The 20,207-nt window shown below is 34.1% G+C and overlaps 16 protein-coding genes and 2 pseudogenes across 18 annotated transcripts, besides 1 other annotated feature; 12 read left to right on the top strand and 6 right to left on the bottom strand.

Annotated features, from left to right (window-relative positions):
• Positions 1-2,536: 2,536 nt before the first annotated feature.
• On the top strand, positions 2,537-2,899 carry TVAGG3_0471160 (uncharacterized protein; the record flags this gene model as incomplete). The annotated part of the gene is made up of 1 exon (XM_001580568.1): positions 2,537-2,899. The coding sequence occupies one exon, from the start codon at positions 2,537-2,539 to the stop codon at positions 2,897-2,899; it is 363 nt and encodes a 120-aa protein (XP_001580618.1).
• Positions 2,900-2,917: 18 nt separating this feature from the next.
• On the top strand, positions 2,918-3,160 carry TVAGG3_0471170 (serine threonine-protein phosphatase family; the record flags this gene model as incomplete). Its single annotated transcript, XM_001580569.1, has 1 exon — positions 2,918-3,160. One exon carries the CDS (start codon positions 2,918-2,920, stop codon positions 3,158-3,160), a length of 243 nt encoding a protein of 80 aa, XP_001580619.1.
• A 4-nt stretch (positions 3,161-3,164) lies between these two features.
• On the bottom strand, positions 3,165-4,013 carry TVAGG3_0471180 (uncharacterized protein; the record flags this gene model as incomplete). The annotated part of the gene is made up of 1 exon (XM_001580570.1): positions 3,165-4,013. One exon carries the CDS (start codon positions 4,011-4,013, stop codon positions 3,165-3,167), a length of 849 nt encoding a protein of 282 aa, XP_001580620.1.
• Positions 4,014-4,031: 18 nt separating this feature from the next.
• TVAGG3_0471200 (phage tail repeat-like family) lies at positions 4,032-5,507 on the top strand (the record flags this gene model as incomplete). The annotated part of the gene is made up of 1 exon (XM_001580571.1): positions 4,032-5,507. The coding sequence occupies one exon, from the start codon at positions 4,032-4,034 to the stop codon at positions 5,505-5,507; it is 1,476 nt and encodes a 491-aa protein (XP_001580621.1).
• Positions 4,032-20,207: part of a mobile genetic element that runs on past the window's edge.
• TVAGG3_0471220 (uncharacterized protein) lies at positions 6,480-6,881 on the top strand (the record flags this gene model as incomplete). Its single annotated transcript, XM_051235501.1, has 1 exon — positions 6,480-6,881. The coding sequence occupies one exon, from the start codon at positions 6,480-6,482 to the stop codon at positions 6,879-6,881; it is 402 nt and encodes a 133-aa protein (XP_051093325.1).
• TVAGG3_0471230 (uncharacterized protein) lies at positions 6,901-7,056 on the top strand (the record flags this gene model as incomplete). The annotated part of the gene is made up of 1 exon (XM_051235502.1): positions 6,901-7,056. The coding sequence occupies one exon, from the start codon at positions 6,901-6,903 to the stop codon at positions 7,054-7,056; it is 156 nt and encodes a 51-aa protein (XP_051093326.1).
• On the top strand, positions 7,076-7,663 carry TVAGG3_0471240 (phage tail repeat-like family; the record flags this gene model as incomplete). Its single annotated transcript, XM_051235503.1, has 1 exon — positions 7,076-7,663. One exon carries the CDS (start codon positions 7,076-7,078, stop codon positions 7,661-7,663), a length of 588 nt encoding a protein of 195 aa, XP_051093327.1.
• TVAGG3_0471250 (uncharacterized protein) lies at positions 7,709-9,847 on the top strand (the record flags this gene model as incomplete). Its single annotated transcript, XM_051235504.1, has 1 exon — positions 7,709-9,847. The coding sequence occupies one exon, from the start codon at positions 7,709-7,711 to the stop codon at positions 9,845-9,847; it is 2,139 nt and encodes a 712-aa protein (XP_051093328.1).
• Positions 9,997-10,857, top strand: TVAGG3_0471260 (uncharacterized protein; the record flags this gene model as incomplete). Its single annotated transcript, XM_051235505.1, has 1 exon — positions 9,997-10,857. One exon carries the CDS (start codon positions 9,997-9,999, stop codon positions 10,855-10,857), a length of 861 nt encoding a protein of 286 aa, XP_051093329.1.
• On the top strand, positions 11,399-12,061 carry TVAGG3_0471270 (uncharacterized protein; the record flags this gene model as incomplete). The annotated part of the gene is made up of 1 exon (XM_051235506.1): positions 11,399-12,061. The coding sequence occupies one exon, from the start codon at positions 11,399-11,401 to the stop codon at positions 12,059-12,061; it is 663 nt and encodes a 220-aa protein (XP_051093330.1).
• On the top strand, positions 12,542-13,456 carry TVAGG3_0471280 (organellar and viral DNA polymerase type B; the record flags this gene model as incomplete). Its single annotated transcript, XM_001580572.1, has 1 exon — positions 12,542-13,456. One exon carries the CDS (start codon positions 12,542-12,544, stop codon positions 13,454-13,456), a length of 915 nt encoding a protein of 304 aa, XP_001580622.1.
• On the top strand, positions 14,046-14,852 carry TVAGG3_0471290 (KilA, N-terminal/APSES-type HTH, DNA-binding family; the record flags this gene model as incomplete). Its single annotated transcript, XM_051235507.1, has 1 exon — positions 14,046-14,852. One exon carries the CDS (start codon positions 14,046-14,048, stop codon positions 14,850-14,852), a length of 807 nt encoding a protein of 268 aa, XP_051093331.1.
• TVAGG3_0471300 (protein of unknown function, DUF4106 family) lies at positions 15,295-16,170 on the bottom strand (the record flags this gene model as incomplete). Its single annotated transcript, XM_001580574.1, has 1 exon — positions 15,295-16,170. The coding sequence occupies one exon, from the start codon at positions 16,168-16,170 to the stop codon at positions 15,295-15,297; it is 876 nt and encodes a 291-aa protein (XP_001580624.1).
• On the top strand, positions 16,207-16,662 carry TVAGG3_0471310 (uncharacterized protein; the record flags this gene model as incomplete). The annotated part of the gene is made up of 1 exon (XM_001580575.1): positions 16,207-16,662. The coding sequence occupies one exon, from the start codon at positions 16,207-16,209 to the stop codon at positions 16,660-16,662; it is 456 nt and encodes a 151-aa protein (XP_001580625.1).
• On the bottom strand, positions 16,679-17,098 carry TVAGG3_0471320 (uncharacterized protein; the record flags this gene model as incomplete). The annotated part of the gene is made up of 1 exon (XM_001290211.2): positions 16,679-17,098. One exon carries the CDS (start codon positions 17,096-17,098, stop codon positions 16,679-16,681), a length of 420 nt encoding a protein of 139 aa, XP_001290212.2.
• TVAGG3_0471330 (uncharacterized protein) lies at positions 17,148-17,468 on the bottom strand (the record flags this gene model as incomplete). Its single annotated transcript, XM_001580577.1, has 1 exon — positions 17,148-17,468. The coding sequence occupies one exon, from the start codon at positions 17,466-17,468 to the stop codon at positions 17,148-17,150; it is 321 nt and encodes a 106-aa protein (XP_001580627.1).
• On the bottom strand, positions 17,504-18,741 carry TVAGG3_0471340 (annotated as a pseudogene). Its single transcript has one exon. A coding segment is annotated over exon 1 (1,238 nt).
• Positions 19,571-20,106, bottom strand: TVAGG3_0471350 (annotated as a pseudogene). Its single transcript has one exon. A coding segment is annotated over exon 1 (536 nt).

Genomic DNA, 20,207 nt, shown 5'->3' on the forward strand with positions numbered 1-20,207 from the left:
CGACGTTGGGATAAAAATTTCTGAAGTTGACCCATACATGAATTTCTGAATGTTATTATTGGATCCATGATATAGATCTAAACACAAAATCTAAATTTGATGCAAAGTCCTTTCAGAATTTTGTGGGTTTTATTTGTATTTCATTAGTAACACAATTAGAGGATAGTTATTAGTAACTTAGAATTTAAAAAGTGTAAGATTGGCCACAAAATTTTATCAGCATGATTCACTTACTGCATACTAAGCTCTTACATATAGCAAATATTTCTATCTACGATAGATGTGAATTTAACCAGAAAAAAAATCCAATATAAAGCCATGTTTTAAGGGTTTCGTTTTGCGAAAAAAACGTACAATACGCAATTTCGCTAAAAAAACATTTAGCTAGCAATTTCGACCTTTGACTCCACTCAAGACGTCACTTTTTTAATTTTGCGGTATCATATTTTTGGAAAATCTTTATGAATATTATATAAAAAGTCTCTTTAATATCTATATTTCATATTTTTATCGATTTTTAAAGTTTTTGCGAAAAGTATTCAATTATTTTTGCTATTTGGTCGGGTAAATGTCAGATTTGCGACATTTTCTGATATGATATTCAGATTCTACGTTGATAATAATGCTTATAGAACCCTCTTGCTATTGTGTCAAAATTGCGAAACCGATAGCAAAAATATCTCGCAATATCAAAATTGAGATATTGAGTGAATTATGCATTATAGAGATTAAAAATCTGATTTGTGAAAACATCTCATCAGTTTCTAGCTAATTCAAAAATCTTTACTATCTTATTCGATTAAAATGAAAAGGGAATAGTTTCATTATGCTTTAAATGACAGCCTTATAATATAATCATAGTTTTCGCTCAATATGCAGCATTTTTTTTTCGAAATCTATGGTCAATGTCCTAAATACTGATTGCTTTGCATTCATATCTCTTACATTTTCTATACCCACATCACTATTCATTGCTATTCCTATCTTTTTCATTTTTGTTTGTTTCTCATAATTTCTCAAAAAACACGATAACTTGATATTTGTAAATATCATACTTTATAACGTAAATAAGAACTTGACCTATTAAGAAAAGCAGTAATGAAAAGAAAATCTGAAATTCATAAAAATTACAAGTTTCTGATGACAATTAGCTTAATTAAACCAGGTACAAAAAAAAAAAAAAAAAAAAAAAAGGTAGTGGGGCTTCCAGGCACTTCGTGCCTTCTAGCCCTAAGAATTTTTCCCAAGACCCAAGAGGAGGACCGAACCCCAGCCGACCAGCCGTTGACTTTTTTGTCATGATTTCATCGTAAATGTTTTGTCAAACTTCTTCGTAATGAGCGTAAATGACCAAAAATAATGTTTATGTTAGCATGTTAGATCTAACACGTTTTCTAACATGTTTTCTAACATCGTAGAAAACTCATGATTTCATCGTAAATGTTTTGTCAAGACTTCTTCGTAAATGTTTTGTCAAGACTTCTTCGTAAAATGTTTTGTCAAGACTTCTTCGTAAATGTTTTGTCACTTTTCTGTCACTTTTCAGGAAAAAACATTTTTTAATTATTAATATAAATGAATTTTACAAAACCACCGTTACCCTTCTTTGGAAATAAGAGTAAATGTAAAGATATTATATTGAGAGAACTTAAGAAACTACCAAATGGTCTAACATTTGTAGATTTGTTCGGTGGAAGTTTCTATATATCCCATTTGTGCCATACAATATTCCCAGACTCAAAGATTATATGCAATGACTTCGACAACTATATGGACCGTCTCAAAACATATACCAGACACAAACAATATATTGAAAGAGTTAAAAGAAAAGATACCTATAGGTAAGATGGAACGTATACCATTAGATAACAAAAATATTGTGAGAGAGGTTTTGAAAAAAGCAGAATATATAGACTGGGATAGTATATCTGCTAGACTATTATATAGTGGTTCTATAAGAGTTCATGACATCGAAACACTTATGTCAAAAGTTTTATATCTTAACTATACAAATGTTTTCAAAGAGGACATAGAAAAATATATTGAGGGTATATAGAGTTTGTGAGATGTCATTGGACAGAGTTGTATGAAAAATATAAAGACAAGGAAAATGTTTTCTTTATAGTGGACCCGCCGTTCTATAAACACATGGGATTTTCAATACCAAGTAGACTGGACTTTGAGAGACTCTTTAGAAACTTTAGACGTTTTACATAACCATTCCATGCTTTACTTTACATCCGATAAAAGTGGTTTGGAAACCGTTATGAGATGGTTAGAGGACATACATGACTATGAGTTAGATATGACAAGATTAGAGTATGAGAGAGGTCCCATAAACTGAGAAAGTGTCATAACAAAGAAATTTTACTAGTAAGTAAATGTGGTTTGAAATAGGACTACTTGTTTTAGGTTTTTTCCATTGTGTCATTTATTTATTTGACGTGGCAGAAAAATACAGAGAATATGAAGATGAACCAATGCCTGCAAATGTCCAGTATATGTACTCGTAAGAGATATTTTTATCTAATATTAAATGGACGCACAGAACTTAGCGAATGCACAGCAACCTGGACAACCAAACCCAGAGAATATTCCAAATGAAGTTAGAATACAAACTGCAATGGCAAACTATGGTCAAGTGCCAACAGATGTACAAATGCAAACTGCCATGTCAAATGACGCTGCGTTAGGTTTGCCACCATGGTATGCAAATATGAGATGGAAAGAGTTTTATACAAACCCTGAAGTGGGATATAAACAACTTTATGCAGATGACGCGAACACAGGAGTTGACCCAGAATATGTTTTCTACCAGAGGAGAAACAGAATGTATGAGCTCCAGTTAAAGAATGCTATGGAACTCAACAGGAAACGTAAGAGACTAGGCGGACATTAGATTTTTACATATAGTAAAATGGGTTTCTTTGGAAGAATAGGAAACTTCTTCAGAAGAGTTGGAAGAGGTATATGGAATGGAATAAAAACCGTAGGAAGAGGAATTTGGAACGGAGTCAAAAATATTGGTAAAAGAGTAGGTCAGTTTGTTGGTATTATACCTAAAGACCCTGAACCAGAAGAACAAGCTCCTGTTATACAACAGCCTGAACCTGCACCACAGTCTAGTTGGCAACCAAATCCAACACCTCAACCGTATTAAAAAATTATATTTTTACCGTTCGATAGTAGTTGTATATGAAACTAAGTTCTAAGTAAAACGCATGGTATAATGGAATTATTCTCTTTCTTCCATCTGTTGTAAACCATACTTGAAAGTCTGAAATACTTCCACTCGGCGGTTCATATAGCTTTGTAGGTTTTTCGTAAAAGTCATTTGCCAAGCATAAGAAAGAGTTTTGTGCACCAGAAAATGAAGCATGAACTATAATAGCATCTTGGTCGAAAACATTTTCATATGTTCCATTAGGGTTTTCGACTTCATAAAAGTTCGGGTGTACTGGATATGCTGCAGGCTGATTTAACATCCTCAAAAATCTATACCATGCCAAGTTGTTATATTTTGTAGAAATATAAACGTTTTCTCCAAGGTCTTCTATTCTATTGATTTTAACAGTTGCATTTTTCCTGTCATATATAATATCGAGATGGTACTCTCCTTCGTCAATGTTGTACTGTTTTGCATATTCGAGATAGATATCGTTTATTTTTTCTTGAAAAGCTTGAAGAGTTGTTTCTAAGTTTACAAGCAAACTAACTTGTAAAAGTTTTCCCTGTTCAAATTTCTCATACATACGTTTTTCTTTGTTATAGTATCGAACTTCAAAACCGACCGTAAATGGGAAACCATGTATGGCTTCTGAAATGAACTTCATTCTACGAAAGCCAACAGCTTTTGTGACAGATGGGTCTCTTAACCATCTTAACGGGTAGTCAAAACGATAGCCTTCATGCTTTACGGTCTCTGTCTCAAACTTTTGACCGACATTCGTAAAAAGTTCATCTAATGGTTTAGTTGTAGCAACTCTTGAATTTTCTTTTTCTATTGAAAGCATATTTTATCTAGAATAAAAATGTCAAATGAAACAGCGTCTATGAGAGAAATACAACACAACCGACAACTCATTATACAAGCTCTAAATAAGAACACAACAAACTTTTCAAACTATTCTAAGATATCTGAGTCATTGAAAGAAGGAAACTTAAAACTGACATTAAACCCAATGACAGATGAGTTTCTGTTTCAAGACAATAAGAACCATACTGTTTGTATAAATCCAACAAAAGGAACTTTAAACGAGAAACCTATAGATGAACTTCTTTTGAAAGCAGATGTTGACAACAAAGCTGACAAAGAATATGTAGACGATGCAATAGCAAAAGAAGAAGAAAGAGCTAACAATGCTTATGCAACAAAAGAACATACTCATCCTGAACTAGCAGACAAAACATATGTTGACAATAAAATGTCAAGTGAAGTGACAAGAGCTGAAAACGAATATTCTAAAAAGACTCATATACATTCTATATCTGATATTACAAACTTACAAGAAACCTTAAACATGAAAAGTGCCGTTGGACATACACATTCTATATCTGAAATAACAGACTTAAACGTTAGCCTTGAAAAGAAAGCAGATAAGGAATGGGTGGCTAGTGTGTTAGTGAAGAAGGCGGATAAGGAATATGTGGATGAAAAAGATAACGAAATGAAAGAAAGGGTTGAATGGTACCATGAACGGACATCGAAGATTTTAAAAGGTAAAGCCAATACAGGATGGGTTTCAGGATGTTTAGACCTTAAAGCAGATAAAACTTATGTTAACGATGAGTTAGAGAAGAAAGCTGACAAGAACCATACACATACAAGTTTTACAACTGTTGCTATAGAAAGTATTGAAGGAACGGTTGAAGAAACTGGTGGGGATGTATTATATTGGAAACCTCCTAACTTTCCACAAGGTTTAACATCGGATGACGACATAACGACGATGTTAAACATTAGATGTAAAGATGTTTATGTCATGAAGGATGAACATAATATTAAATTCACTGCTCAAGATTTATATGACAAGAAAGCAGACAAAACAGAGCTTCAAACATTAAAGACAGAAATACTTCAAACAGTATATCCTATAGGTTCTATTTATACGTCAATGAACTCTACCAGACCAGAAACAGTTCTGGGTTTTGGAACTTGGACTCAAATAGTCGACAGGTTTTTGTATTGTGCAAACTCTTCAAAGGAAACAGGTGGAAGTAAAACGATTTCAGGTGAAAATTTACCTGCGCACAGTCACTACATAGATTTAAGTACATCTCAAGCAGGTTGGCATAAGCATAGATATTGGGATTGGCACAGCTTGACAAAAGGTAAAGGATATGATGTTAAAGACAACGTTAAGTTTGCTATAGATTGTTACTGGAGTAACACTGAGGGAGGAGGAAACCATACACATCGCGTTTCGGGATATACGCAAACAACGGGACAAAGTAAAGACTACATGCCACCTTACATGACAGTTTACGCATGGTATAGAATTGCTTAGTCGTCATGTTCCACTTCTTTAGCATATTCGTCAGGAGTTGTCTTATATTGGTTAGGAACTGTCTTTGAAAGTATACCACCTTGAACTTTGACAAGTTTGAAACGAGGTCTGACAATAGTAGTTTTATCTTCTGCTTGCAGTCTGTACATTTTGCCATGTTTGCCTAAAACTTCATAATATTCTCTTGTATACTTTCTCTATTTTTACGAACACGAATGTGAGTACCTGTCGGGTACTTGTTGTTGTCATAGTCAATAGTATTTTCATATGGGTCGCGTTTAGGTATTTCTATTTTTACTTTGTCACCTTTCTGAAGTTTGAAGCCTGGCATTCTTTCTTGTTTGTCTCTTTTGACTAAATTATTAAATATAAAGTCTTTCTCTAAGTCAGGGTTGTTTTTCATTTCTTCGGGGGAGTGGTTTCCCAAACCTTTTTGTTTACGGCTATTGTAAATATTTAAAACTTGTCTCATCTTTGCCATGGAGAAGTGTCTATATTTGTCGTCATATGACATTTCATCTACCTCACCACCTTGTGGTTGGTTTAAGTCTCTTAAGATTTTTATACAACTGTCAATGACACCAAGAGCAGAATGGTTTTGGTCGACAATGAAATATTGGTTTACATTTTTTGAACGCAGATAGTTTTTTACATCGTCTGATTTGAAAGAACTTTCTTGGTCAGATGTTAGTTTTGTTGGATGGTATTTGTCAACGAATATTGTCAAAGCTGCTAAGACATCTAAAATATTTTTGGACTGTAATGGTATGGCTTCACAGTATCTTGTGTTTTGACCGACAAATATTAGCCAGTATGGTGGTCCATCTGTTCTAACTCTCGGAATGTTTTCCAAGATATCCATAAACCAAGCATTTGGTGTTGAACTAAAGATTTTTATCATGAGTGCTTTCTTTGTCGCTTTAGAAACATAGGGGTCCTTGTTTGGATTCGTCATTTTTTAACCCATAAGAAATGGGTTTATTTGGCGCATTAGCAGGAGTTGCATCCAGATTTTTGCCCGCAGTGGGAACAATAGCCAGAGGTGTATTTGGAGTTGGAAGGAAGATTTTGAGTACATTAGGTATACTTAAAGAGAAAGCACAACCTATTATACAAACTGTACAGAAAGGTTGGGATGTAGCACGAGATGCAGCAAATCTTATTCCAAATCCTGAAACAAGAGGAAAAGTTCAAGGATGGATGGACAATGTAGGAAGACAAGCAGGAAACTATTATAACAAAGCAAATGACTACTATAACCAAGCAGGACACTATATGGACCAAGGTGAAAGATTCTTTAACAGAGGATATAACCATGCACAACAATGGGTAAACAATAACCAACCGCAACCACCTCAAACTTGGGGAATGTAAAATTTTTTACTGAGATGAAATGAACAATACAGCATTGAGACAAATGGGTTCAAGATGGATTTGTCGACTTCCAGCAGTTACACAACCACGTGTTTGTCAAGTTCTTCCTATACCTCAGGAAGTTTTAGACCGACTTAAAAAACAACAACAACCAGTTGAAAACAAACCAAACTAAATTTTTTTACTGAGATGAAATGACGGAAGAAGTTGAAACGGTAGATTTGACACCACAAACAAAAAGTTCAGAACCATTGTCAAAACCTGTCAAAGAACTTACAGATGAAGAGAAAAATTCAATAATAGAAGGTGCAAGGTCTGGAAATACAAACCCTAACTATAAAGTCACTTTTCATAGAAATGGAACGGCTAGTATCTCAAAAAAGAAACAGACTCTCACAAATAAAATATTGAAGTCTGAAGGAGCTTTCGAGACAACAGATGGAAAAGTTTACTTCACTGACCAACAGTTCATTATAGAACATCTCATTGACTTAGAGTCGAAATATTCTAAACTTTACAACAAACACAAAAAGTTGAAAGGAAAACAAAAACAAATGGCATATGATATTTATGAAGATGTTGACGACACAACCATACCTGCAAGTGAAGTAAAGTCAAAGGAACCGAAAAGTGACGAAAAACCAATAGAAGAAGAAGGTGAGCCAAAAACTGAAGATAAACCAAAACCAAAGTTTAGTTTCCAAACTAAACCAAGTCAACCTTCATTAGCTGGTATGGGTTGGCGTCAAAGACTTATGGCAGCCGGTGGTTATGTAAAGTAAAGAAAAAAATATTTTTTTATTTTTATAAAAATGCCCCCATATAGAATGGATAGAAAATCTGCTAGAATAAAAGCAGAGTTGCAAAGATATGGTTGGAGCGTTTCGAAGAATTTTAAATATAGGAAGGGAAGACCCATAAAAGTCTATGACAAATTGTCTGGTCTTCGCTACGAAATGGATTTGGAAACAGCACGTGCCAATTATCCAAACAGACTAGAGAGGTTAGAAGAAGAACGTCTTATGGACATGCCTTTCGATGTTAGTGAACCTCAAGTTGAAGGACACGACGGCTTTGCCAGATTCTACTGGAAACATGACGAACAATTGCATCCTTTGAGAAGGAAAAAAGGAAAAGGTGAAGACACACATGCTCCCATGGAAAGAACAAGATATGCATATGAGAAGTATCGTGAAGTTAGAAGTCAAATTACATCTGGTCGAACCTTTACAGTAAACTTTGACGAAGGAAAGAACAAAGAAGGCTTCATGGGTGTACTTGCTGCAATTCAAGACGGAAATAAGAAAGGATACAATCTCAGACTAACCGTAACAGATTTAGATGGTCATATATACTATGCACATGGCAATGTCACAACAGCCGCACAACTTCTTGACGCTTTCAAGACTACAAAGAGAGAACAAATGGTTGACTCCGACTCAGACATTTTGAATGCAATTGAAGGAATTGCAAGTGTCAAGTTCGAATGGTACCAACCTAACCCTCAAGCAGTCAGACAACATGCTGGATACTTCCCGTTCATAAATAAGTCTGACATTGACTTGACAAGGTATGGAATTTACAATTCAATTGAAACAATTGTCAATGAACCTTGCATTCTTACATGTCTCAGGAACTCTGGTCTTGTTACAGATGAGAAAATGAAGTATCTTGAGTCATGTGTGAAGACAAGGTACATTCTCAGAGGTCAATTGGCAAAAATTGCACCGTTGGCAAATGTCAATATCCGAGTCAACATACCTACAGCTAAAGGTTCTTCACATGACGACTATGTTGTTGACTTCAAATTGCCATGGTTGAAGATTGTAATTGTCCACAACCACTTCATGTTGAACGAAAGTCTTACAAACCCATTGTTCGGAAAAGGCAAGTGCAACATTGTCAGAGCTGTAAACATTCTTTTCGAGAAAGGTTTGTTGGAACCAATTCCAGATGACAAGCTGACAGAAACTTTTGTACCAAAAGACGAAACAAACTTTTCACTGTTAGCAAGACCAAAAGTTGTTCCAGACAAAGTTCTAGTACAAAAGAAGTACACAATTCCACAAGGAGTTGGATTGTTCGGATACCAACCTGAACCAGAAGAACTTCCAATGAGGTTGCAAGAACTTCAAGATGCTATAAACAAACTTCCATTGAGACATCCAATTGACGTCAAATTGTATTGGAGAGCATCTGAGTTAGGTCAGAAGGTTTTATATGAAACAGGTTGCTTCGACGATGTTTATGAGATAACAGGAGAAGTTTCTCAGAAGATAAGAGACTCACTTGAATTTCCACGAACTGGACCCATAGGTTGCGACAAGTTCGACTCAAACGAAAAGATATACTATGTCGACCTTAACGCTGCGTACATGAAGTTTGTCCAATATATTCCAACTGGAATTCCAAACGAAGATGGTGAGTTCCCTGGAAGGAACTATACAGTTGGAAAAGTCATACAACAACTATATGATATTAGGAAAGCTTCAAACCCCAAACTTGCAATGACACTCAAATTGCTTATGAATTCGACATGGGGATATTCCATTAAGAAACCTCAAGAGATGAAGAGTAAACATTATGAGAAGGTCGACAACTTTGTTGAAAGGTTTTCTCCTTTTGTTTTGAAGTACGAGTTCACTCAAGGTCAAAGTGGCTTAGTAACCACATTAAAACCTATTGTCGAACATTGGTCTTACCCTCAGTTCGCAAAGGCAGTCCTTGACAACTACAACAAATTCTTCTCCGAAGTCAAATCCAAAGTTGTGGTTTACTATGAGAACATTGACGCACTCATGATGAACGAAGAAGGATACAACAAACTCATTGAAATGGGTATGGTCGGTGAAAAGATGGGCTGTTTTAAGCTAGATAAGGTATTTTCAGAAGTTCATGTAATATCGAAAAGGAAATATTGGGGCATACTTGAAGACGGCACAGAAATAAAACATTGCATGAAGTAAAAAAATTATTTTTTAAAAAGTGACATTTTTTTATTTTATTTGAAATGTACGCTGAGTTTGTTGGAGAAGACCGTTGGGAAACTTGTTTGTTAGATGAGAAATATGAAATGGCATACCATTTTAAAACAGTATATTTTTACATATATTAAATGTTTCAGGTTGAAAAACAAAGAACAAAAGTAGCAGATACAAAACCGTTAGACTATATCTTTACAAACGCTGGTAGGACTGTATCAGATGAAGAAATTTCATCCCGTTCATACAGGTTTGACTATCCAATTCGTTGGCTTCAAAGTCCTTCAGAAGCAAAGGCAATAGGATTTAGAAGAGTTTTGTTTTCAAATAGAACTAACGCATTTATGTTCGCAGTAGATTTTCATGGGCAGTATAAAGGTTCTGATGGTCTAATAGACAAATTTGACGAAATGAGAATCTTTACGGTTCGTTCAGACGAAAGTCTTGAGAAAACTCTAAATGACTTTCAAACTCAAATAAACAAATATTATTGGGAATTTCAAGAAAAATACGACTCTTTACTAAACGGAACGTACTATCTGAAACTAGAATACGATAAGATGAACTCCACCGTTTCATTTCAAAAGATTGAAATTAACCCTCCAAGAGATACACAGTTTTTATTTTGGCAAGTAGACAAACGTTCTTGGGCACAATTTCTTCGGTTACTAAACCAGAACGAACCATTACCACCTGACGGTCCTTTTAAATTTATACTTCCACCAGCAGATTTGACAGTTTATAGAAACGTGTTCGACCCTCAAAATGTTATGTGTCATGCAAGTTTCAGTTCAAGCAACAATAGTTTTCTATGTATTGGTAAGGACTTTTATGACTTTGCTTCTAAATTCTACGAACCACCCAGTAACAGTTTCTCTGACTTTCAAGTTTGGTTCACAGCAAACGGTGTGCAACATATTATTCCATTGTACTATGACTTTTATCTCGAATTGTCTTTCATATATAACTACGGAAAAGTGCTGAAAAAGTATTGAAAAATAATGTTTAGGGTAGAAGGTTAGATCTAACCTGTTTTCTAACCTGTTTTCTAACATGGTCTAAAACTCTTGAAATTTCATGAATTTTGTGCTGAATTCGACAAAAATGAGTTTTTGGTTGAAAAAAGAGGTGGAGCCAAAAATGGCTCGACCTCAAAACAAGCATTTTGTGAAGAATATACCAACCCGCGGAAAACAGCGGGTTGCTTTTTATACAAAGTTCAACAGGTGAATTTCCATGAATTTCCTTAAGATAGACAAAAATATATTTTAGGCGACCAGGTCACTCGGTCACTCGGTCACTCGGTCATTTTAACTTCTCTGAAAAAGTGTGACAACATGACATTTTGACAACAACACAGGAAATAAACTTCTTCGTATATGTTTTGTTGAGACTTCTTCATCGTAAATGTTTTGTTGAGATTTCATCGTATATGTTTTGTCGAGATTTTTATCGTTGGTGGTCCGACGGTTAAGCCACAAACGAATGTCCGACGTCCCACCAAAAAATATTTTTTATTTTTATTGTAAGAACAGTATGACAGTCGAAGCAAAAACGTTCACGAACAAATCTAATGGCGAAACATTCACAAAAGGCACTTACAACGGTATTGAAGTCTTACGTAGAGACAAGGATGGTTATGTAAATGCAACAAATATGTGTCAGCAGTTTAGGAAAGACTTTAGAAAGTTGTTGGAAAATAAGTCCTGGGAAGAGTATTATAAGGCATTTTGTGAAGAATATACCAACCGCCGGAATTCCGACGGTTGCTTTTTATACAAAATTCATGCAGGAATTCCTGATGAAATCAAACAGGTTAGAGGAACGTATGTAGACCCAAGACTTGTAAACTATATAGCAATGTGGGCTTCTCCAAAATATTGCATAGCAGTTGGAAAAATTATGGACTCCATAGACAAGAAAGTTCATGAGAAGTTAGATGAAGAAGAACTCGAAGATACAGTAGAGAATGCAAAACCTTTGTTCGAAGAAGAAGTTAGAAAAATGCATGAAAAACAAATAGAACATGAACGTGAGATATGTTCTGGTTATAGAGACTCGCCATACGAACTAGACCAATGGGAACAAGAAGATTTAAAGAGAGAATTTAGAGAATATGAACTCGCTAAGATAGCATTAGAAGCTGCAGCAAAGAAGTTAAAAGTTTGGGGTTGTTTTGTACAAAAATATTGTGAGTAAATGAACCATTTTTTTGGCAAAAATAATGTTTATGTTAGAATGTTAGATCTAACATGTTTTCTAACATGTTTTCTAACATCGTAGAAAACTCATGAAAACAATTTATTTTTGACCTAAAGACGCAAAGCGGTGGGACATAGCCCAAAAAATAAAGTTTATGTTAGAATGTTAGATCTAACACGTTTTCTAACACGTTTTCTAACATCGTAGAAAACTCATGAAAATCATGAATTTCTTCGTATATGTTTTGTCAAAACTTCTTCTTCGTAAATGTTTTGTCGAAACTTCTTCATCGTAATGAGTGTAAATGACCCAAAAATAATGTTTATGTTAGCATGTTAGATCTAACATGTTTTCTAACATGTTTTCTAACATCGTAGAAAACTCTCGAAATTCATGAGTTTTGACACTTTCACAAAAAACATAAAAAATAAAGTTAGTATTTTTAAAAAAATATTTTTTTATTTTTATTGTAAGAACATGTTAGCAACAACTTCACCAAACTCTTTAGTTATGAACCCAACTTCAATGTTAGTAGAGATGAAAAGCTTCATTCCTTCTTCATATACTTTTGAGACAGAAATCCAGAAGATAAAGCAAGAACTTCTCCAAGGAGATTTAGATTGCACTGCAAAAGATGAAACAAATGAAGAATATCTTTATGAAATGCAGGACCTCATCGACCATTTGCCTAAACTTCCTGAAATACAACAACAAAAGCTCACTATTCCAGAATTCGATGAAATAGAAGTAAAAACAACCGACTCGGTAGAAATAAAGAAGTTCATACGTAAGGTTAACTATGAGTTTCTAGGATTTCATTGCAACCATAAGGTTATGGACAAAGATTGCGACATGGTATATAAGAACATCTCTGACATATATAAATCTGGGGAGTTTAAGACCTACGACAACTTTGTTTCGTTAGTTGCTGAATGTGTATGGCAGATAAGAGATAAAGATAGAAGAGGTAAAGTATGGAACGAACAGATAAAACCAGCAACTTTTGAATTTAAGAGGACCATTGACGCTATAGTTGTACTTGCAGGACAAATTTCAATGTACAATGCTAAAATGAACCCACAATGTTCTAAATGTAAAGCAGCAATGAGGAAATATAACTACTCCGTCAAAGAGATAGAACGTATGCGAAACGACTATGCTGACTTAAAGAAAGAAGTAGAGAAACCAGCAGAAGATAAAATGGACATGTTAGCATTTCTGAACAAAAACTATCCAACTGCAGAAGATTTCCTTTTATCTGACGTCAAGAAGAAGTATAAAGAAACTTTCGGTATCGTTAAAACATTCGATGTACTGACAGAAGAAATAGAAGCTACAAAATTGTTTAGAGTCATGAACCATCGCAACATATACCATGTAAAACGCTTGTAAATAGTTATGTTAGAAAACATGTTAGAAAACATGTTAGATCTAACATTCTAACATAAACATTATTTTTGCTGAATTCCGTATGAAATTTCATGAGTTTTGTGTGTTTTAGACCATGTTAGAAAACATGTTAGAAAACATGTTAGATCTAACATGCTAACATAAACATTATTTTTACTGAATTCCGTATGAAATTTCATGAGTTTTGTGTGTTTTAGACCATGTTAGAAAACGTGTTAGAAAACATGTTAGATCTAACATTCTAACATAAAATATATTTTTATTGAATTCCGTATGAAATTTCATGAGTTTTGTGTGTTTTAGACCATGTTAGAAAACGTGTTAGAAAACATGTTAGATCTAACATTCTAACATAAAATATATTTTTGCTGAAAAATGACCAAATTTCATGAGTTTTGTGTGTTTTAGACCATGTTAGAAAACGTGTTAGAAAACATGTTAGATCTAACATGCTAACATAAACATTATTTTTACTGAATTCCGTATGAAATTTCATGAGTTTCCTTAAGATAGAAAAAATAAAGTTAGTTTTATTTTTATTTATTTTTTTATTTTGTATGTAAAGACAGATATGTCAACAACAGAGAACACAACAACAGTTATAGTCCATGAAGCTATAAATGAAGAATACGAGTACATACAGTTTAACAAACAACTCCGTCTCATTCGTTCGGTCAAAGATGACATGTACCAAATGCAAAGTATTTTGAATGCTCTTCGTTCTACAAAGCAAGCACGTCATTGGTTTGAAAACCAACAGACAAAAGAACTTTTAGAAGAATTTCCTCATATGTTTGCGACCGGTAGAAAACCGCGGGTCGAGATTCCGTATGAAAATCGTGAAAATTTGCCAAATGGTTTGAGAGGCTGGTATGTACATAGACTTCTTGTAAATGCTGTTGCAATGTGGGCTTCGCCTCGTTATGCTTGGTATGTTTGTAAACTTCTTGACGAAATTCATAGACAAGAACGTGAAGAGCTAGAGAACAAGCTTGAAGCAAAAGACAAAAGCATTCAGAAAAGAATACCACGTTCGGTACCAAAAGGAAAGGAAAAGAACTATAAGTATATGATTTATACTGAAGAGATGGAAAATGAAGAAGATAAAGATATGGTTATGTTGCATTTAGTCAGAAGAAACAACAAAAGCTTTTACGACCTTGCTAAGATTTACAAATCTGACAGAAATTGGTTCTATCGCGAAAACTTACCGATTTCAATGACCCCAAATGAAGATGTGAAACAAATAGTTCAAGATACGTTACCTCAAACACACTATGATATGAAAGGTTGTACAATACTTACCTTCAAAGAAGATTTGCCATTGTTAAAGGAAAAAATAACAGAGTATTTTGACAACTTCAAACAAGCAGGGTAGATGCACTCTTTATTTTTCAAGCTTGACACCAAAGATGGCTCAGGTAGCTCTATAAGGTAAATTGTCTTGTCAAATCCTTCTGGCATTCCGAGTCCTTCCATCCGACATTCCGAGTCCTTCCTTCTGGCATTCCGAGTCCTTCCTTCCAACAGGAAAAAATTTTCCATCCGACAGGAAAAATTTTTCCAGTTGTTCGTCCGTAAACCATTCAAATTTTCGAAAATTGAGAACTTTTTGGTCGAACTTCAGAAAAAGTTTTTCCTTCCAACAGGAAAAAAATTTCCTTCCAACAGGAAAAGTTCTTCCATCCAACAGGAAAAGTTCTTCCATCCAACAGGACACAAACGAATGTCCGACATTCCTCTTCCTGAATGTCTTCCAAAGCCAGAAGAACCGACAGCCCCAGCACCACAACAGACTAAGACTAAAACACTTACATTTTTCAAGCTTGACTTTTTACAATTTGAACTTTGTTTGCGTAGATATGAATTCTGAAAGAAGTATGAGGGTCTTGTATGACTTTATACTTCTCCCATAGTTCATGTCTGTCAAACTTACCTGCCATGGACTCTTTCATAAGTTCCATGAAATCGTCTTCTGACAATCCTGGGAAAAGTATAATGTCAGTAAGTATTCTCTTTACATCCTTACTTAAACTCTTGGCTGTCTGTACACATATTACGACTGAAATGTTAAAGTGTCTGAGCTTCTTAAGAATTCGACACATATCTTGTTCTCTGTTCTTTAACAAAGGATGAGAGGCGAAATCATCTAAGATAAGAAGACATCTGTGAGGGTACGTTTTCCAATCGTAAGATTGCAATTTCTTCGAAATGTATTCTATCTCTTTCTGTTTGTTTCTGAAGTGTTTCTTCTCTAATATTCTCTGCATTTCCTCATTTGGGTCTTTAAACTTAGAATTTATATACTCATTTATAGCATTGTACTTCAAAACTCTTCTTTGGTACTTCTTTATCCAATCTAACAACTCAGAGTCTTTTATACATACTAACTTAGACTTCTTTATAATATTTTTGAACGAATTGACGGTTTGATCGAATTGACCCGAAGTACTACAAATAACAACTAACTCATAGAATGGGTTCTTCTCATCTAGTTCTTGTTGTTGTGCAGCCATTTTAAGATAAGTGAAAGTCTTACCCGACCCAGGTGGTGCAATTAGACCTGTTATACCATTCTGAGCAAATAAGAACTTGTCATGTATAGGTTTTATCTGAGCATTTTCTAATTTCTTCTTGTTCTTCTTCAAAACATTCTCAAATTTTTTGTCAATGTCAGCAAACTTTTTTTCTAACATATTTTTAGAAAAATTAAAATTTTTATCTTTTAGAAAATGTCTAGCGATTTCGCCATCTATATTCGAGACAAGCTTTTCGACAGCAAAACATCTGTCGACCATAAAATCTTACATAGTGTAAACAAGAAAGGTGAATTTGTTCTAAAGTTCTGTTTCTGGGAATATGACAAGAACCATAAAACATTAAGCAGAGAAGTCTTAAAATTTGTCAATGACAGACTTGTTGACAGAGATGACGCCTCTTGGAGAGATGAAGTCCAACAAAAGTTCTTAGAATGCAAAGAAGACACATGCGCTGTTCTTGAAGATGAAATAGAAAACAGAATAGAAGAGCTATTAAAGGACAAAGAACTTTTACAGAAATATGGTTGCGCCAAATTTGACATAACTCCACCAGAAAAGAAGAAGAAAGGAAAGAAAGAGAAAAAAGTAGAAGAGAAGAAAGAACCTGAACCTGAACCAGTTCCAGAGAAGGTGAGATATGACATGTAAAAATAAAATTTTATTTTTAGAACATTTCTGGGTCAATGTCAATGTTCTCTTCCTCTTTAGGAGCAAACACTGGCTTAGACTCTAAAATCTTTTTACCTAATTTACCTTGAACTTCAACTATCTTAGACTCATAATATTCATAGTCGTCTGTCTTCTTTGGTTCATAAGGTATAACAAGTTTGTATGCTTTGCCTTCTTTAAGGTTTGAGAACTTTCTGTCAAAATTTTCTTTGACTGCTAACAAACCTTCTATGTCTAAGTCTTCAAATTTTGCACCATTTTTAGTCACAATAGCAAACTTAACTGGTTCGATGTTCCAAACTTTGCTGAATGAAGACTTTTCAAAATGGTAGAAGTAAACATTCAAATATGCGAATGGGTCTAGTTCTTCTTTGACTTCTGTCATGTACTTGTTTACTGAGATGAATTTTGCCATCTTTTCTATCGGATAAAAAAAATATTTTTTTAAAATTTACTCAGAAAAATTATTTCTTTCTATATTTGCCATTCCGAACTTCGAAAAGATGTTTTATACCAGCATAGAATTTTTCTCTAGAGCTTGGTCTTATATCGTTTTCATAACAATATTTTCTATATTCTTCATATAAAGCCTTTTTTTCATACATTTCATAAGGACAGCCTAACCAGAACAGCGCATATCCATTTCCGTTATCTAGGTCTCTATATGTTTCTTCTGTTTGTAGAATTTCGCTTTCTCTATTTAGTTCTATGTCTATATATTGTGGCTTAAAAAGATGTGGGCAAGAAGGGTCTGGCGCTATGTAAAAAGTTAATTTTTCTGTCATCTTTTCTTCAGAATAAAAAAATATTTTTTTAAAATTTACTCAGAAAAATTTTTCTTTGTATATACGCCGTTCTGAACATCTAAAAGATTTTTGACATTTGCCAAGAATGTTCGTTTAGACGCTGTCATATAACCATACTCTTGACAATATTGTTTATACGAGTCGTACAATGACCTTTCATCTAAACACTCAAAGTCAGTTTCATCTATGAACAGTTCATATACACTCTTGTTTGCTTCTAACAATGTTTGTCTCTCTTCGGTATATGGAATTTGTCTTGGATTGAACTTAGAAATATCTAATGTCATAAAATATGAGAACAAGTGGTTGTAAAAGTCAGATGTCAAAGTTTCTGACAAAGCGTCAAAATATTCTGTATCTTGCATATGAGCTTCTGACGTTCTGACAACTACATATCTTCTGTCAGAACTTTCTAACTTCATCGGAACAGCATTGTTTGAAACCATAATGAAATTTGCAACATTTTCACAAACTCTTTGGTCTTTATATTTTCTTTCAACAACTCCAACTTTGTCTGTTATAAGACTCTTCAAAGCATCTGAGTTTAAAACTTTTGTTGTATCTATACTTTGAAGTTCATTGCAAACTATAAGTTTCATATTCTCTATTGAGGAGTTAAACTTGCCACAGATGTTTTCTAAGTTTGTCATATTAGGGTTCGAATAGCCCTCTAACAGTTTGCATAAGATATCTGTAAAGAAAGTGTTCTTACCAGTTCCTTGTTTTCCAATTATAATGAGAGCAGTTTCATTTTTAGCACTTGGATGTTGTAAGATGTTTGCAAACCAACATAAGATATACTCATAGACTCTTTCGTTTCCATTGCATATAATTTCTTTGACATGGTCTAACCAAGCTTCTATAATATTTTCTTTCCATTCTACTTGTTCGTATTTATATCCAGTGAAGATAGAATAGAAGTTTGGAGAAGGTGTATAAAACTTTATACCACGAACTGAAAAATCTTCAAGTTTTGACAATAAGATATCCCAAGCATCTAACATCTTCATGCCAACTTGTACGACTTTTATTTTCTTAAGTTTCTGTCTACATTCTTGTTCTGAAACTATTGTCGCTCTTGGTTTGTTAAAGACAACATCCCATTCTTTTCATAACATAACATTCTGGGGCAGAGTCAACAAAATGACTAAACGTTTCAAATTCTCGACTGCTTTGTTATAGTCTCGAAATGGACACATATTTCTGAACGCTTTTGGAAGTCATAAAAATCTGAAACATCTATTCTGTACATTTTTATATAAAAATAAAAAAAATATTTTTTTTATTCTTGAGCTATTTGCATTTGTTGGCATTTGTTGTTCTTGAGCTATTTGTTGTTGAAGTTGTTCTTGTAATACAATACTTTCACCAGTTGCATCTTCCAATTCGAAACTTTCTGCCGTCATTGACAAATACATAGGACATAAAAGTTTTACAGGAACAAAGTTTGCGTCAACTAAGGTTAAGTTTATGTTTGCTAAAGTGTTTGAGTTTACTAAAGCTGAAAACTCTGCATTCGAATGAACAATAGGCAAACCAGCAGAGAATGTGTTGTTTATACGCATAAGTATCTTTTGGTCATAGTAGTTTCTGTCGACATTCGAATAACACTTTGAACCTAAGTTTGAAACAATATATAAAATAGGTGTACTTAAAGTCAATGGAATAGACATTCCTTGTATGACACCTTTTCCTGTTATAGGAAACTGTTGGTAGTAAAAACCAGATAAAGTTTTGTATTATAGCTCATATTGTTTATAGTAAACTCAGTCGGACATCCAAACATAATGAAACCTGCTCTAGTTGCAGCACATGTTACACTCGTCCTTAAAGTATTAAATAAGTCAACAAAACCTGTTGGTGGTATATCTGAGTAAGTATCTTCAAAGGAGTATTTTTTACCATTCACAACAATAAAATCTTCTGGTGTCAAAAGAGCAAAACAAGCTTTAGTCGTCATTGTGTTTAAAGTTAGTTTACAATATCGTCCTTGAGGACTTTGTAAGTTTGTTGTTATAGAATTATATGACTCAGGGTTTTTAGTCGTAATAGTATAAACCATTGTGTCTTCTGCCATTTACTTAGCAAATAAATTTTAATGAAATGTTGTGGTCGTCAAATATTTTTATAACGTCTGGGAAACTATACTTTAAGTTCAACGTTTCACCTCCTTTCATAACGTATATCTTGTCAATGACATTATATGAAACACCACAGCAACTAACGTCGGGTTCTATTTCTTTGATGTTTATATCGTCTGCCTCTGTCAAAAGTTTCAATAGTTCTTTCAAAACTTCATGAGGTGCAATGACATATGAGTTCACTTTTACAGGGTTGTGTTCGACCAAGTTTAACATTATACCTAAAGCTTGACAAATCTTCTCCTGAGTTTGAAGTTGTCTTTCAGTTGCATGTAGTCATTTCGAATATCTGCAACAGAACTTAAGTCTCTGCTAACTTCAGGATATGTTGGTTGTTCTTTTACAGGAACTATTGTTATACCATCTTCGTCTTCGTATGGTTTCCCCACTTCAACATCTCTTTCTTTGACATTGACAACAACACTTTGACTGTTTGTTTGAATTGGTGAATTTAACTTCACATCTGCCACCGCCATTAAACCTTTTGAAACACTTACGCTTCTATTTTTCGGAAATGACATTTTACTTAGAATAAAAAGATGGACGTATTTGAGTATCTCTTCGAATTGAAGCAGAA

This window comes from Trichomonas vaginalis, chromosome II, assembly GCF_026262505.1.
Source record: "Trichomonas vaginalis G3 chromosome II, whole genome shotgun sequence".
Classification (NCBI taxonomy): Eukaryota; Parabasalia; order Trichomonadida; family Trichomonadidae; genus Trichomonas; species Trichomonas vaginalis.